This window comes from Grus americana, chromosome 29 (genome assembly GCF_028858705.1).
Source record: "Grus americana isolate bGruAme1 chromosome 29, bGruAme1.mat, whole genome shotgun sequence".
Taxonomy (NCBI): domain Eukaryota; kingdom Metazoa; phylum Chordata; class Aves; order Gruiformes; family Gruidae; genus Grus; species Grus americana.
In genome coordinates, this window is record NC_072880.1 from 1,453,416 (window position 1) to 1,469,250 (window position 15,835).

General features: G+C 62.7%; 1 protein-coding gene across 3 annotated transcripts; it reads right to left on the reverse strand.

Annotated features, from left to right (window-relative positions):
- Positions 1-1,280: 1,280 nt before the first annotated feature.
- On the reverse strand, positions 1,281-15,255 carry VANGL2 (VANGL planar cell polarity protein 2). 3 transcript variants are annotated; one of them, XM_054806669.1, is made up of 9 exons: positions 15,110-15,255; positions 8,393-8,586; positions 6,486-6,753; positions 6,270-6,390; positions 3,993-4,600; positions 3,463-3,599; positions 3,132-3,267; positions 2,551-2,782; positions 1,281-2,239 (listed from the first exon to the last, which is right to left on the reverse strand). In XM_054806669.1, exons 3-9 carry the CDS (start codon positions 6,554-6,556, stop codon positions 1,979-1,981), a joined length of 1,566 nt encoding a protein of 521 aa, XP_054662644.1. In that variant the 5' UTR covers positions 6,557-6,753; positions 8,393-8,586; positions 15,110-15,255; the 3' UTR covers positions 1,281-1,978. The 3 variants fall into 3 exon arrangements, with proteins under 3 accessions (XP_054662644.1, XP_054662646.1, XP_054662645.1); XM_054806671.1 differs by lacking the exon at positions 15,110-15,255 and adding an exon at positions 9,099-9,193; XM_054806670.1 differs by lacking the exon at positions 15,110-15,255 and adding an exon at positions 9,014-9,141.
- Positions 15,256-15,835: the final 580 nt, after the last annotated feature.

The following is a 15,835-nucleotide window of genomic DNA, read 5'->3' on the forward strand; positions in this document are numbered from 1 at the left end:
GGGGGCAAAAAAAAAAAAAAAAAAAAAAGTCAAAATGGGTTTATTTTATAAAAAAAAAAAAATAATTTGTACAATTTTAGTTCCTCTATGAAAAAAAAAAAACAACGAACGACCAACAAAACTTCCTACCACTGCCGTAATGCTTCGATCCACTGCAAACTGTAAAAACAAGCTTTTTATATATTAAAAAACAATTTTACATTTTACAATTTTCTACACGCATGCACAAGGTCTCGGCTCGGGGGGGGGGGGGGGGGGGGAAGAAACAAAAAATGGAACAAAAAAGGGTTTATTCTTCTTAAACTTCCCCCTCCCTGGCCGACCCATCCGCTCGCACTCACTGAAGTCTTTTTTGCAGTAAAACACCCCAAAACGGGCTCCCAGTGACAGCAGCACTGATGGAGCGGGGGGGGGGGGGTTCGGGAGGGGTGAAATCCGGGTCCTTCAGCCTCAAGAGGCTGGAAGACGAGGGGAGCCCAGGTAGGGGTTAGAAACTCCCGAAAAAATGGAGATTTCCTGGAAATCGGGAAAGCCAGACCCGAGCAGCGCGGTACCCAGCTGGGGACGGACCCCGCGGGACCCCTCCAGCATCTTCATTTTGTTACTGGTACCTACTGGGGAAGCCCCCAGCCCCTCTGGGGTGGCGCACGTGGCCATGGCCCAAGCGGTATCGTTGCCCCCCCCCCCCGCCCCCAAACTCAAACCCTTTTAGTGCTTAGGACAAAATAAATCAAAATCAAATCCAACCGCACGCCTCCCCGGGATGAAATTTGGCAGCTCCCACAACCAAACCAACCCCACCCTGCCCAACCACAGCCCCCCCCCACCCCAGGACCCCACGAGACCCCCGACCCGGCACAGCATGGCCAGACAACGGGATCCAGAGCGGGGGGGGGGGGGGAAGGTAATTAAAATAAATCCATGAGGTATTTTTGACCTTAACAAAACCAAGGGAAGGCAAAAAGCTTTTGCGTCCCTGATGGCGAGGCAGCCCCTGCTCGTGGGACCACCACGGGCCACCTCCCACCACGGGACATTAATTAAGGACCTCACTGAGCCACGAGCCCTCATCATCCTCGCCAGGAACCTCTCGTTTCATTCACCACGCTGGCTCCAGGTCCAGGATTAGACCCCGAGAGACATTTTAAGCTGCTCTGCCTGCAACCCACGGCTGCAGCTCCAACCGGCGTGGGGAAGCCCCACAAGGACGCTGCTGGGACCAGGGACATGGGTTGCCTCAGGTACAGGGAAACCACTTTACAAATAAAACCACCTTCTGCTTCTCTTAAAAACCAGATTTTCACTTGCTTTTGTTAAGAGCTGAGCACAGAAACCATCAGCAGAGAGGCGAGGAGGACGTTCCTACAGCCAGGAGCATCACTGCTCTGGTGTCTCGGATGCCGGGGGAGGTTTTCATAGCAGCCACGGATCGCGGAGGTGTTTGCAAGATACTCCCAAAAAAAAGAATAATAAAAAAATCTCTAGAATTAAAAACCAGCCCCAGATGCCAGGCGGTGGTTTAAGGTCAGAGCCAGGACAGTTGCCAGGTAGAAAACGGGTGAGCGCAGAAGGTCCTTGGGACCTGATGGTGCTTGAAGACGCTGGTGAAGAACATGTAGAGTTAGCCCTTGAGTTATGGCACCAAAACGCCGTCTCCTTCCTGGCCGTGCCACTGTCCTCTGCCGGCTGCTCCTTCTGGGAGGATGCTACAAGGACCTGGGTTTCGAGGAGGAGGAGGAGGATGAGGAGGAGGAGGAAGGGGCTCAGCCCACCCCAACGAGGGCCAAGCCAAGGCGGAGGGCGAGTGGTCACAGGTAGGTGATGGAGCTGGGCATGGGTGCTGCTTCCCGGTACCCGCCGCAGTTCTGCCCTCGAGCCGTGGCCTCCCTGAGCCCCGGCGGAGACGGGGAGGATGAGACGGAGGGGTCTGGAGAGGGTGTGTCCCCCCCACCCCAGCCCCTCTCCATCCCTCTTCAGCTCACACAGAGGTCTCCGACTGCAGCCTCATGACGAACTTGTGCGACTTGGGGTCCACAAACTCCTCCGAGAGCTTGAAGAAAGGGATCTTCTTGGTGCTCACCACGAGGCTGAAGTCCTGGCGCTTCAGCACGAAGACCACCCCATCTTTCAGGCCGTTCGTCACCGGCTCCTCGCTGACTAGCGTCCACTGCTTGGCCAGCCAGCGGTCCTTGTGGTACTGGATGGTGGGTCCGGCCGTCAGGTACCGCTCAAGGAACGCCTTGGAGGAGGGAAAGGACACGTGAACGTCACGTCACCTTCCTATGGCTCAGCCTGGTTTGGTTTTTTGGGGTTTTTTTTGCAGCCTCAAGCTGCTCGGCAGGTCCTGCAGGAAAAACATCCCCACGCAGCTGGTTCCCATCGCTGCGCGTTGCTCCCTTGGGCTTACACCCGCGTTTCTGGCTCTATCCCCCAACCCCTTGTCCTCCCAGGGCGACGCTCTCACACGGTGGGGGGACAAAAACCCCACCCAAGTCCTCACCCTCTGGCAAACCTGAGGACCCATCCCACCTCGCCGTGCCCCCTGCGCACCTTGGGCGTCATGTCATGGGTGATGCAGAACTCGAGGTGCTGCAGGATGCTCTCCATGGTGTGGTAGGGTTGCTGCTTGGTGGTACGCAGGTACTTCTGCATGGCCCGGGCCATGGAGGCAAAGATGGCCTGAGCCGCCTCCCGCGGATCCATGATCTCCCGTGGGTTCTTCTGGTCTTCCTCCTGCAGCCGCTTGATGTGGGTGAAGGCTTCTTCCACCGCCACCACCAGCCTGCCGGGAGGAAAGCCATGGACGTGGCTGCAGTGGGGCAGAGTCCGCCACGGGCAGGAGATCCCCTGGGGCCGGGGGGAGCCACTCGCCACCTGCCTACCTATGGATGGCAGGAACCCAGCTTCCACCCCCACAACAATTTTGGGGGAGATCTGGCTGTGCCGTGCAATATCCAGGCTTGGGATACACCTCATCTCGGGGGGCTGGAGGTGACCCCAAGAGCTCCCCTTCCCTCCTGCCAGCACAGCCCAGGTCCTCACAGGGGTCCTGGGACGGGGACCCCATGGGGCAAACAAGAATGGGGCACCCGGTGCCGCACGGAGCCCGGTCCCCGCTGCCGGCCCCATACCTGGCGCGGCGTTTCCGCACCCTGCGCTCGTGCTCTGCCTCCTCGTAGTAATACTCGTTGTGGCTGTTGTCTCGCCTCCGGGCAGCCGCCGCGATGACAGCCCGGGACTGACCCGTGGAGTTGTTCGTTGTGTTTTCTGCAGGGAAAAGGATGAGGTTAGAGAGGGGTTGGGGGGCTGTGGGGTGCCCGATGCTCCCCCTGCCCCACGATCAGGCTGCGGCGATCCCACTCCGGGCTCTCCGGATGCGAGAGGAGCCACTGGAGAGGAAAACACAGGGATGGGGAAGGGAAGGAGGAGAGAGAACGAGAGGAGAAGCCAAGAGGAGCTCACCCTCGCCGAGGGAATAGACTTTAAACCCGGACATTTTCTTGGACAGGAGGGATTTTGGCAGGTTGAGGAGGGCAGGGTTGTAGACCGGGAAATCGTGGTAATAGTTCTCCAGGATCCAGACGGCTGCTCGCTGGATGCTGCAGGGAGACACAGCCGGGCACAGGAGGGGGGGGCACAGATTAGCACCGCGCGGAGGGGCACACACAGCCAGGGTGGGACGAGGAGGGAAGGACCGACGGCGCGTGGCACTGCGGGGACGTCTCATCCCGCTTGGGCAGCGGGGCCGTACCCGCCGCGGGGCACGCTCGCAGCTCCTCCGGCCAACTGGCGGCGTGGAGGGCAGCGGCGCGAGCACACCCGTTCGCGAACACGGGTGCGTGCGCGCACACGCACCGATGCACGCGCACGTACGTTCGCGCGCATACGTCGACGCACGCACAGGAACGCGCAAACGCCCGGGAGCGCCCGGCGGTCATGCACGCCTCGTACGCACACGCAAACCCGGGAACCCACCCCGGCACCCCCCGTACCTGAGGTGACCGACGTTGTAGAAGCGGCTGGCTCCGTCGGCGGAGCGGACGGCCTTGAGGGTGAACTGGGGCTGGAGCTGACGCAGCTCCAGCAGCACCACGGCCAGGTAATGCACGAAGAGCAGCGCGTCCACCAGCGAGACGGCGTACTGCACCACCCCCTGATAGTTGCGATCCCGCGAGTCCAGGATCCGCACGCCGTAAAAAAGCCAGTAGGAGACGACGAGGAGGAAGACGAGCACCATGAGCAACGCTCGGAAGACGAAAACGCGGGGGAAGAAGGCTTTGGGGCGACGGAAGAAAAGAGCCCAGCTGCCCAGCAGGAGGATGAGGAGTTTGAAGGCCACAGAGATGAAGAGCCCCTCGCAGGGCGTCCCGCAAGGCTCCAGCTCCTCCCGCCACAGCAGCTGGGGCAGGAGCATGAAGGCAAGGGGGGTGAGGAAGGCGAGCAGCGCCAGCGCCCCGGCCAGCGAGACGCCCAGGTGCCGGGAGCAGTCCAGGTGGGCGCTGTCCTCCATGTCCTTGGTGATGCGGGTGATGTCATCGTGCGAGATGCTGTGCTCCGACGTCCCCGTCACCACCGTGGTGGTCTCGCCCCAGTTGTCATCCTGGGGAAGGCGGATGGGAGGGTTACGTGGGGGATGGCTCCGTGAACCCCCCCTCAATCCCGAGTGCCCTGGGGGGCTGCCGGCAGTGCCGGGCCCCCCCACCCCAACCCAACTCCAGCATCTCGCATCCACCAAACCTCAAAGCCCGGCGCGCTGCCCAGCGCCATCACCCCCATTTAGACGGTGGAAACCTCAGCCTGGGGTGGGGGGGGACGCAGCGATTTGGCCGGGACCCTCTAGGAAACCTTCGGCGGTGGCTCCGTGTCGCGCTCCACCTCTCCGGCACGAGCGAGAGCAGCTTTGGAAGTGGGAATCATCCTGCTTCCAGGCAAACCCCCTCATTACCGGGGCCAGCAGGAACATGCCCGGCCGCCGTCCCAACACACCCTCGCCGCCGCGGCCGCGCGGGCGGGCGCTGCCTCCTCCTGCACCGTGACGGGCAAGACAAAATCGCCGGTGATCCGGCAGCTCCGAGCACCGGACGGGTCTCCCGTTGCCTCCAAAAATCCCCCCCCTCATCCAGCCAGAGGGGTGCAGAAACGACCCGTCCCCGTTTGATTCCTTCCCAGCTAAAACGCAGGGTTTCAGCAGAGGGAGAACACGTTGCACCGCAGGCGGTGAAGACACCGCCCTGGTGCAGCCATGGCTCTGTCCATCTGTCTGTCCTCTCACTCAGACTGTCACGTTCTGTTTTACAGCACTTCGGCATCCCTGAAACTTGGGGTTTTATTGTCTCGTATTTCCACCCCCCTCCCCGAATTTCTGCAGGAAAGCCAGCAATTTCACTCCAAACAACAAACTAAAGCCACAGCCTGGGGCTTTCCGGACGGGTGGGAAGCAGAGGAGGGTTCCAGGAGGAGCAGTCCGTATCCCAGCCCGTCCCCAGGTGAACCCACGCTGCCATCGGTTCGCTCCGGCCGCAGCTGGACCGGGCAGACCCAGCCGCCGGCATCCCGGCTGCTGCAAACCCCAGCCTCTGCCGGCGCCGACGACTTGGTGGGGGAAGATGAAAAGAGCCGGAGCCGCCTGCGTAGGTGGCTGGGAGATGATTAAAGCCAGGGACCGGGCTCCGCGGAGGCCGGAGGAGTGCCGGCACCCAGCGTGGGGTGGCGGGGGGGGGGGGGGTACGGCAGTGCCGCCCCTGCTGTTGCTCACGCCAAGGGACCCCCGTGGGACCGTGGGGACGGGGCGGCCGGTGGAGGGCTGCAGCACGGGAGCCTCATCCACACCAACCCACTCGCCGAGGTGATCCTGCCAGGAGCCGGGCTGGGGTTATTACCGCCTTGGCATGGTCGAGCCGGCATCACCCGCAGGTGCCGAGCGAGGAGCTGGAGCTAATCCCTAGGGAGTGGATCCCCAGGGAGCAGATCCCCAGGGTGTTTTCCACCTTGGGCAGCCCCTGCCCACCCCGGCTGCTTCCCTGGGGCATTTCAGCAGCCGGTCCCCTTTCATTTGCACCCGTGCCGCCCGCCCTCCCCGCCGGCGCTGCCGCAGCGCTCGCAGGAGCCCATCCGCCAGCCGAGGGCCAGCCCAACCGGCTCGACCGCTCCGCTGGGGAGCACCAGGCATGCCGGGAGCCCCCACGCCCCGCCGGCGGCTCCCACTCTCAGCAGCATCCCCGCGACCGGGCAGAGATGCCGACCCCATCCCCTCTCGCCGCCCAACTCACCCTCTCATCCCCCCGGGTCGATTCGTTGTCCAACAAGGGCTCGCCTGGCGCTTGGATGGTCACCGACTTGTCCCCGCGGCTCCCGTCCCGGCTTTTTGAGCGATGCCGGTCCCGCCGGTCCCTGGAAGGCAAAAGAGGGGAGTGGAGTGGGTGCACCGGGGTGGCAGCACCCACTGGGACCAGGGATCCCTCCCCGGGCACACAGCGACCCCTCACCTGTGCTTGCGGGAGCTGCGGGAATGCCCGGACTTGTAGGAATATCCCGAGTATTGCGACTCATTGTCCATGGTGTCGGAGCGCCGGGGCTTGTTCCGCTCCACACCGAGGGGTTTGGTTCTCCCTGGCCCCGGGACGGCGGCCAGGGCCTCCTTCAGAGAGGGCTTCTTCAGGCCCAGGGGCACCTTCAAGAAGTCGACCGTCACCTTGAGGGACTCTATTTTGATCACCTGGTTGGGCTCGTCTCAGGAGAAAATGGCTCGCCCGCCTGCGGAGGCGAAGGGGGAAGGGTCAGGGGCGGCACGGCAGCATCCCGGCAGTCCCCCGGGGGTCCCAGCCGCCGGTGAGCATCCTCTCATCCACCATCCCTGCACCACCCCAGCTCCAGCCCCAGCGGCAAATGCAGACGGGACTTTAGCAGGGAAAGGGAATTTGGGTCACTTTGGGGCATTTTCTATTTTATTCCATGCCCAAGCTGGGTCCAGGATGGCCCTTCGTTGATATTACTGCGTGATTAGCTTCTGTTTCGGGTGATTTACACTTTAATGAATATCACGATCGTTATTTTAACTGCCAAGAGAGTGCCTAGGGTGGGGGCCAAAAAAGAAAAAAAAAAAAAAAGGGAATGAATAACTGGGCGCAGGCAACGTTTCAGACCCATCTCGCAGCGCGGGGCTCTGCCTGGACACGTTTCCCAGCGCGGAGCCGGGATCTCACACCCAGGAGATCGGCACGGGAGTCCCGGTCTGCGCCGAGGAGCATCGCTTCGCACCGGCTCCAGTTCCCCCTGGAAGCGACAGCCTGAGCCGGGGAAAGCTCGGGGCTGCTGGGACCGGGGAAAGCGGGAAGCTCCCAGGGTGCTGGCAGCCACCGCGGTGGCTCCAAGGATGGGACCGCTGGTCCGAGCCACCCCAGCAGCATCCAAGGACCAGTCCAGCATCACAAGGTTGGCTGGGAGCAGATACCATCACCCCGCACGCTGACTCACGGCTGCCACGTCGTTATTAGCCAACCCCAAACTCCCATCTGTAGGCCCAGACGTATATAAATATATACGCACGCGCACATGATACCCACCTACGCGCCTACTTATGGTGTCGGATCTCTGCTGGGTTGGGAGAATAACGCCTTGCTTAGATCCCAGCCCGGCACCGCAAGGCAGCGGGACCTCGGGCAGAGGCTCGGGGGATGCGGGCAGGAACCCGGGGTCTGACCCGTGCTGGAAGATGCTGGACCCCGTCGGAGGGGTTCTGCCAAATCCTCCCGCCCTCACCCTAAGGGTGCTGGGGGGCTGTGGGCATTTGGCATCCCCCAGAGCCCCGAACCCCCCCCCTTTCCCAGCCGGTACCGCATGCCGGGAGGGACCGCGCCAACTGTGTTTGGGGGTGGGTCCGTGCCGGGTTACCACGGAAATGCCATTTCAACCAAAGAAACCCCAAATGTCTTTTGGCCTCTTTTCCGAGGCCTCAAGGAGGGGGAGACGGGGTCGAGGAGGCAAAAAGGGAGAGGGGGGGGGGGAAGATCCTTTTGTCCCAGATGCTGGATGCTCACACATTTATCACTATGGAAACAAAAGCCCCCCTCCCCACGCCGGTTGTCTAGGAGATGGCAACAGGGCCGGGAGCTCGTCCCGGCATCCCCAGCGAGCGATGGGGGAAGGGGCCGGGAGAGAAAGGACCCCCCTGTGCTCCCCCCCCCCCCCAACCTCCTGCCAGCCCCCCTCTTCTGGGCTTTGTTTGCAGGCAGGGATCGGGTTTCTGCTGGGAACAATGCCGGGGCCTCGGATCGGCACAGGGGGGCCTCGGACAGGCTTGTTGTCCCCAGTCTGGTCCATTAACGCCATTAGGAGGTTGATACTGGGGCTGGGGATGGACCTGGGGGGACTCACCGGACCCGGGGGGACTCACCGACGGGGCGGTGCGGGAGGTCGGGGTGAGGCGGCTGCAGGCGGGTGCTGTCCCCCGTCCCGGCGGTCACCGAGGCACTTGGGGCATCCTGAGCCTCCGGCGGGGACGGCATCCAGCTGGCGGGCGCCGGAGGGGGGATGCGCATGGGGGGCCGCTCACGGGACGGGCGGCCGTGCCGGGGGTCTGCGATCGAGCTGGGGGAAGCAAGAGAGAAAGAAATCAGGAGCCAGGCATCCCTGCCGCATCCCTGATGCTTCATGGCATCCCCTCCCCGGGGACGGGGACCACGCGTGTGCCATAGCAGCCACCCAGCCACGTGTTTGCGGGAGAGCCGCAGCGCGTTGCACCGGGCTCCGACAGCCAAAGTCCTTGTCCTGCAGGTCACCCACTCCGGTGCCCTCGGGGGGGGGCATCTACCCCAGGAGAGCTCCTCGCTTGGCCTTGGCGCCTGGCGAGCACCCGAGAAGAGCAACGGGCAGGGGAGGAAGGTGAAGGTGAGGGTGGGCTAGATGTCCCCACAGACACTACTACAGCCAAACGCCTACCACGGCATCGGCACCCCGCAGCTGCGGATGCAACCCTCCCTGAGGTCCAGAGCCCGGCTGAGCACCGCTCCCGCACCTCCCCGCTCCAGCCAGAGCCAGGCACTCCTGGAGAGGCGAAGCCAATTTATCAGCTGAAATCAAGACAGGGTTTTCCACCACACCTCCCATTCAAGGCACCAGCCCGTGGATTTAACGCTCCTTGGCCACCATAATCCAGCGGGCAGCAGCCACACTTCAAGTCCACCCTCGAGTCAGGGGTCCCCACAGCTGCACCGGTGGCGTGGAGACCCCGGGGCTCTCCGGTTCCCAAAGGCAAAGCCAGAGCCAGGAGATGAAGGTCGATCCGTTCAGAGGCAGAACAAGGCACGCAGTTCCAAGGGGAGCGAGCAACCAGCCATGGGAACGGCTGCAGAGGGCTGCGGCAAGCCCAGCCCTTCGATCACAGGCAGATCGACGGGGCAGAGGTTACAGACAGAGGCTTTGGAGCCCTTTCCCAGGGCAGAGCAGCGGCGCGGGATGGTTTCCTCCGGCATCATCCAGGGATGAACCACGAGTGATGTCCAGATCCAGACCAGGGCTCAGGTCTGGCTGACGAGGACCCTCCGTCTCGCCTGTACCAAAACCCCCAACCCAGCAGTTTCACAGGGTTAATTTGTCAATCAAACAGCCATCCCACAGGTCGCTGGAGCCGGGAGCTCCCCGTCCTCCTGTCCCACGGCTGCTCCGGTGCCGGCAGAACAGCTTGGCCACTCCAGCAGGGAAAAAAGGGATTTTTTTTTTTTTTTTTTTTTTTTTTGATGGTTTGCCCTGCAGAGTGGGGAAAGCCGGTTCAGCAGCACAAGGTGCTCAGGTGAGGAGGCTGGAAATGGATTCCTCGTCTCCAGGAGGAGAAGCGGCTTTGCCTTACCGAGCCCGCGGAGACGCCGAGCAACAGCCGAGGGCTGGGAGCGAGAGCCAGACGCATGCAAACGAGGAGGAAAACTCACATTTTTAATAGCGAGGTGATTAACCATCAGAACAAACTCCCCAGGGGAGGAGAGGATTTGCCATCTCTTGACATCTTCAAGTTCAGACTGGATGGCTTCTCGGGATGATGCTGGAGCACATCATAGGGTTCAAAGCAGAGAGAGCTCAGCTGGGGCTTCGGGGCGGTCAGAAAAGCTGCCGCCGCCGTCTCTCCTGCCTTTGAGTCAGTGAACCTCAAACACGAACTATCTTTTGCATTCAAATGCTCAAAAAAAAAAAAAAAAAATAGATCCAAGGATTTCTAGATGAGAAAGCTTTCTTATTTCAAACAGCTCCAGGGCAAATCCCAAGAGGGAAATCCTCTCCTCCCATCCCCGGCGATGCAGCGAGCCTCTCGGACGGGACAGCACAAACCCAACGCCGCGTGGCTCTCTCCTCACTTTATTCAGCACCGAGAGACCTCACGAGAGCCAGGCATGACGTTTGCTGGAGAAAAACCCACTTTGAGTAAAGGGCAGAGGGAGAAACCGGCGGTTGAACAACTCCTCTCCTGGCCACGAGGGTTGGGATTGATCCGGCTGCCTTTGCACTGGAGCGGATGGACGAGCATCCACTCACTCCCACGCCGGAGCTCAGCGACTGAAGCCACCGGTGCTCTTTTTCCAGCGTCTGCGAATCTCGATCAATTAAATAAATAGCAGCGTTAAGTCAGGACGCTCTGACGTGGTTACGAGAGGGATGTGAACGCAGCCCTTTGCACACCGGTAATAGCCGGCTTCCCACCGCCAGGGCCAAGCAGGAGCAGAAGGAAACATCAGGCACATCTGGGCAGGTGTTTTCCTGCTAGACCCGACAAGCATCGCGACAACTGGGAAACTGAGTCACGGAGCAGGCGAGGAGGATCCTGGGGTCTTGGATTCCTGACGCATGATTCCACCGCTGTTTATCCTCCCAATAAGCCCGGGAGGGCTGGAAGCACAGCTCTGCCCGTGACAGATGGGGCAACTGAGGTACACCGCAAACCGGCGCCCGTAGCCACATGGCTACCACAAGCCTCACCCTGCCTCACACCATAATTTTTGGGCTGCCTTCCCTCACCGCGCCGACACCGGCGAGGTTGGCCCGGGGACCCCCGAGCAGTGATGCCCACGGTGGGGATGCTGCCGGCACACCTCCGAAACCGGCCTGGGAACGGGAGGCACCTCCCGGCGCTGGCACACGGGTTTGCCGAGCTGAGCGGCCGGCACATTTGCTTGCTTGGCTACACAAACACGCCTTGCTGCCTCCGCACAATAGGCGTCTTCCCCGGCCAGCCACCACCACGCTCCCCCATCGGCCACCGGCCCCCCGAGCCCCACGCTGCCAAGGAAGCGGGAGGCGGCGGGGGGGGGGTACACGACACACGGAGCGATGGCCGTGTTGCATACACACACCAAATGCTGGGGAGATGGAGGAGGCTGCCGGCACCGGGACGTGGGTGCCCACGGGTGACCCGCAAAGAGCAGACGGTGGGTGTGTGGCTAGGAAAACCCCCACGGGTGCTCCTGCTTGGATTGGGGCGGGGGGGGGGAGATGGGCTCCCCAGACAGGAGTTGGGGGGGTCCCCCACCACATCTATTCAAGTCCCAAGCACCGGCCGCACATCATTTACCGAGGAGCTGGGCAGAGTCTGCCAAGGCAATTCCCTGCCCTCCCCCGGTTTGCACACCCCCTCCAGAAGCACAAACACCACCAATTTTCCTTCCTTCCTCCCCGGGCGGTATCCAGCCTCGCACCTCCTCTCAGCTGGCAGAGCTGAGGCTTCACGGCGAGCTCACGGCGCTTCCCTCAAACCCAGAGGCTGCTCCGCTCCCTTCCACGGCCGAATCCCCCCAGCACCGGGCTGGGAAAGCGGCCACCCCGGCACCCCCCTGCTCCCGCCATCGGTCCAGCCCAAGCCCCGGAGCTGCCGCGGCTTGGAGGAATCCGCAAACTTCCAGCTCTTTGGTCCGTTGGCACAACCGAGCGCTTCAGAGGGACGCGGGAAAGGCCCATGGGAAGCCCAAGCGGCTTAATCCAACTCCCCCATGGGGTCTCATTCTGCTCTCAAATTGCTCAGCGTCAGCTTGGATGCAGAAGGTTTAATATCCCTTCCAAACTGCCAGCTTTAATTACGATCACTCGGGATTGTTACAATATCCACAGGAACGTCCAGTCCCTCGAGCGCTCCATCCCCACCAAGTTTCCTCCGGCGAGGAAGTCCCACTGCGCGACTACGCGACAAAGCCCAGCCTTTCACCCGGCATTTCAATCCCGCTGCGCGTCCGGGAGCGACGGAGTTCGCAGCCACGGCGGGCGGCGGGGATGCACTAGCTGCCTCCTCGCAGGTAAAAATGACTGGCACCGAGATCTAGAACCAGAGGGAGAAAAAAAAAAAAAAAAAATGTACAAAAACCCCAGGGATTTGCATGAGAACGGGCTCGATGCAAAGAGAAAGCTATTTGCATTGCAAAACGTGCCGGCACCAAGGGATCCTAACTGCGGCCCTACAGCCAGCTGTGCTCCCAGATGCCCGCCAGCCGCTTCCCTGCTCCATCTCTCCCTTCCCAAGGCTCAGCACCCAGCAGAGGGGCTCAGCCTACACCCCGCATCCTCCGTCAGCCTCGGCCCGAGCTCGCGGGGAGCACTCGGGGCTCCCCGGGAAGATGAGCGGCAGTTTCACCCTCGTGGTTTCTAATGCCGGGTCCAGGCGGAGGTGGGATGGCAGCGGGATGCCCGGCACATTGCCAGCCCCACGGAGAGGTGCTGCAGCTGCCAGATCTCCCTCCCTCTGCCCAAATCACATCTCCCCGTCCCTTCCTGCTCCCACCACCCCTCCAGCCACGCTGGTGGCAAACTCCGGGTGGGATGCTGGCACAAAGTGACAAACCTACGGTCACCCTGGGGCAGAGGAAGATGCGAACAACAGCGTCGCGGGCTGCTCCAGCGGTCACGAGCATCCGAGTGGCGCCGCAGGATGCTCGGACAGGGCAAGCTGAGGAGGTGCAGGGGTCTGCGCTCGTGGTTCGGGTCCTTACTTTGATTTCAGCATGTTCTCCAAGAGCATCGTCGGAAACTCTGTCCCCAAGGCGCTGCAGCGACACCCCAAAAGGCCGGTTCCTACCCCAAAGGGACACCCAGAGCATAAACGACTGCGCTTTTAGATCTGCTTCATCAGCTCGGGTGCCTGATACTTAACCCTACTAAATCCTGCCAGGCTGCGGCGGGCAGACAGCATTATCCGTGTCTCAGAGCCTGGAAAAGCAGCGTAGAGACAGGATCCGTCTGGGTCCAGGCAAGGAGCAAGGCGACAGCGTTCACTCACCGACCGCGGCGCTTGAGGTGGGGCCGTGCTCAGCCCGAGGCGGCAAACGTGCCTTCGGAGGGCACGAGGGAAAAAAATCCTTCGCGTGCCCACGGGTCCGAGCGCTCGCTGCTTCATCGCTGGCCCTGGCACGGGGGCAGCCAGGGAAGGGCAGCGAAAGCCCGTGGTTTTCGCCGAAGCTCCCTCCCAAGCATCCTGGCTGGACAATAAAGCCATAAAGCATCTGCCAGTAACGCCGGCCCTCAGAAAGCAGACCCAAAATCTAAAATTAACTGGGACCAAAGACATGGGGCTGTTTCAGCCATGTCTGAAGCCGGGGTGATGGGCTCCCTGCCTTCCCCCAGGTCCCCTCAGGCCCCATTGTCTGCGAGCTGATGAAAACAAGAAACCACAACTGATCATCGAAATGGCTGAAAGGAGCCCAGAAGGAGCGCGGGGACGGACAGTCGGTGCCCCCCAGCCCCGTGCCCGTGCCTCCAGGACAGGGGCTGCCCATGGGACCCAGCGACCTGCAACCCTAAAACAACCACCCCACGGTCCGACAGCCAGACGAGGAGCCATCGCCGGCTCCAATAAAGTCATCTGCTAATTAAATCAGCTGGTCTCATCCTGAGCTCCCCCCCCCCCCCCCAGCACAAAGACAGGGCAAATACACAGGAGAAGCCCGGCTGTGCAGAGACCGCATCTGACTCAAGCTGCCTCGGAGCCCAGCTCGGTCCCAACACAATCCCGAATTGCTGTGATTAAGCAACAGCCATCCCCAGAGGCTCCACGAAGATAATATTTAATTCTTTTTTTTTTCTTCCAGTTTTAAACCTCCACCTTGGTTATTATACCAAGGGCCTAGCGGGGTGGGGGGGAAGAGACTCTACGCCCTCTCCCAAGGAAATAAAGCCTCTCGCCCCAGACAGAGCAGCAGGGCCGATGTCTGAACTCGCGCCCGGTGTAGAGCGGAGGGAACTCCCTGTTGGCTCAGGGCGCTGCGCCAGGACGGGACCAAGATAAACCGGATCAGAATCCGGCCGGGTCTCTCCCAGGAGCAGGTGAGCGTGCTGGCAGGGAAGGGCGCAGCGGGCAGACCCTGCCTCGCGAGTCCCGCAGATCTGGCAAGGAGCGTCGGCCGTTTTCATCTCCCAGCCTCAGAGCAGCCACCCAGCCCTGGCACGGGGCAGGGACCCGGGGTGGACACACCGTACATGTCCACCCTTGTCCCCAGGACGGTGCTGTGGTCACTGCATCGCTCGCGGGGGTTGCAGGCAGGGAGAAAGCCCTGTGCTTACACCCACGACGGGCACAAAAGGCTTGGAGGCCAAGGGGTGGTTGACTGCAGCAGGGCAGCTTGGCCAGTAAACTCCAGTATAAGCATGCCCGCTGCGGAGTGGGAAAGCCACAGGCACTGGTGCCAGGCTGCGTCCAACTGGGGGGACCCGGCCCCGCTGCATCGCCCACCGGGGAGGTTCCCCCGGGCCAGCGGAGCCCTGTGAAAAGGGAGCAACCCGCCAGCCTGGGAGCGGGACCCATCCCCGGGTGCATCCTCAGCAACCCCCCCCCCCGCCCAGGGACACCCCCCCACACCCCGGCCCCTGCTACAGGGCTGGGGGGGGGGACGGACAGGGACGGAGGACCTGGCAGCCCCGCATCTCCCCCTGCCACGCAGCGGGACACCCCCGGGAGCGGGGCTCGCCGAGCAGCCGCTCCCCGCCTGGCTGCCGGCCCAGGAAAGTCCCCGGCTTCCCAGGCCCTTCCTGCAGGGACGCGCCGAGCCCAGCCCCGGCCCCGCTCCTCCCCGCGCTGCAGCGGGGCTGCTCCGCACCCCGGTTCCCCCCGGTTCCCCCCCGGCCCCCGCCAAACACACACACTCACCATCGCCGCCGCACCTTTGTGCGCGTCCCCCCCCCCGCACCAAAATCCCGGGGCTGCTGCTGCTGCTGCTGCGGCGGCGGCTGCGGCGGCGGCGGCGGCGGAGGAGGAGGAAGAGGCGGAGGAAATCCCGAATCCCAGCGGAGCGGTCTCCCCCCCCCCCGCCCACCTCCGCTCCGCTCCGCTCCGCCGTGCAGCCCGGCCCCGGCCCCGACCCGCCGCGCCCCGGGCCGGCAGCTCCCCCCCGCGCCGCCGCTGTTCCCGGCCGCTCCCCCCGCGCCCGCCCATTGTCTCCGCTCCGCGCTCCCGGCGCCCCTCCGGGGCCATTGTCTGGCGGGGGGGGTACACACCTCCCGGCTTCTTCCCCCCCCCCCCGTACCTGCAGGTGGGGAGGGGGGTCCCACTCGCGGGGTCCCACTCGCTCTCCTGGTCCTCGACCTGCAGCTGGGGTTTTAGGATAAGGATGGAGGGGGGGGTCCCTGGGGGTCCCCGCTGCTTGGGGGTGGGCACGGTGGGGCTCAGGGTTAAGCCCCACTGGAGTCTCCCGTGGCTTCGGCAGCCGGTGGGGTCACACAGAGTCCCTCGTGGCCGGGGGTCACCGTGCCCCCAAGTGCCTCTCTGCACCCCAGGCCGGCGGGGGGGGGGAAGGATGAGCCTTTGCCCTAGCAGAGGTGTCCCCAAGGGGTAACAGCCCACTGGGGTCGTGCTCCTGCTCCCACCTTGGGGCCA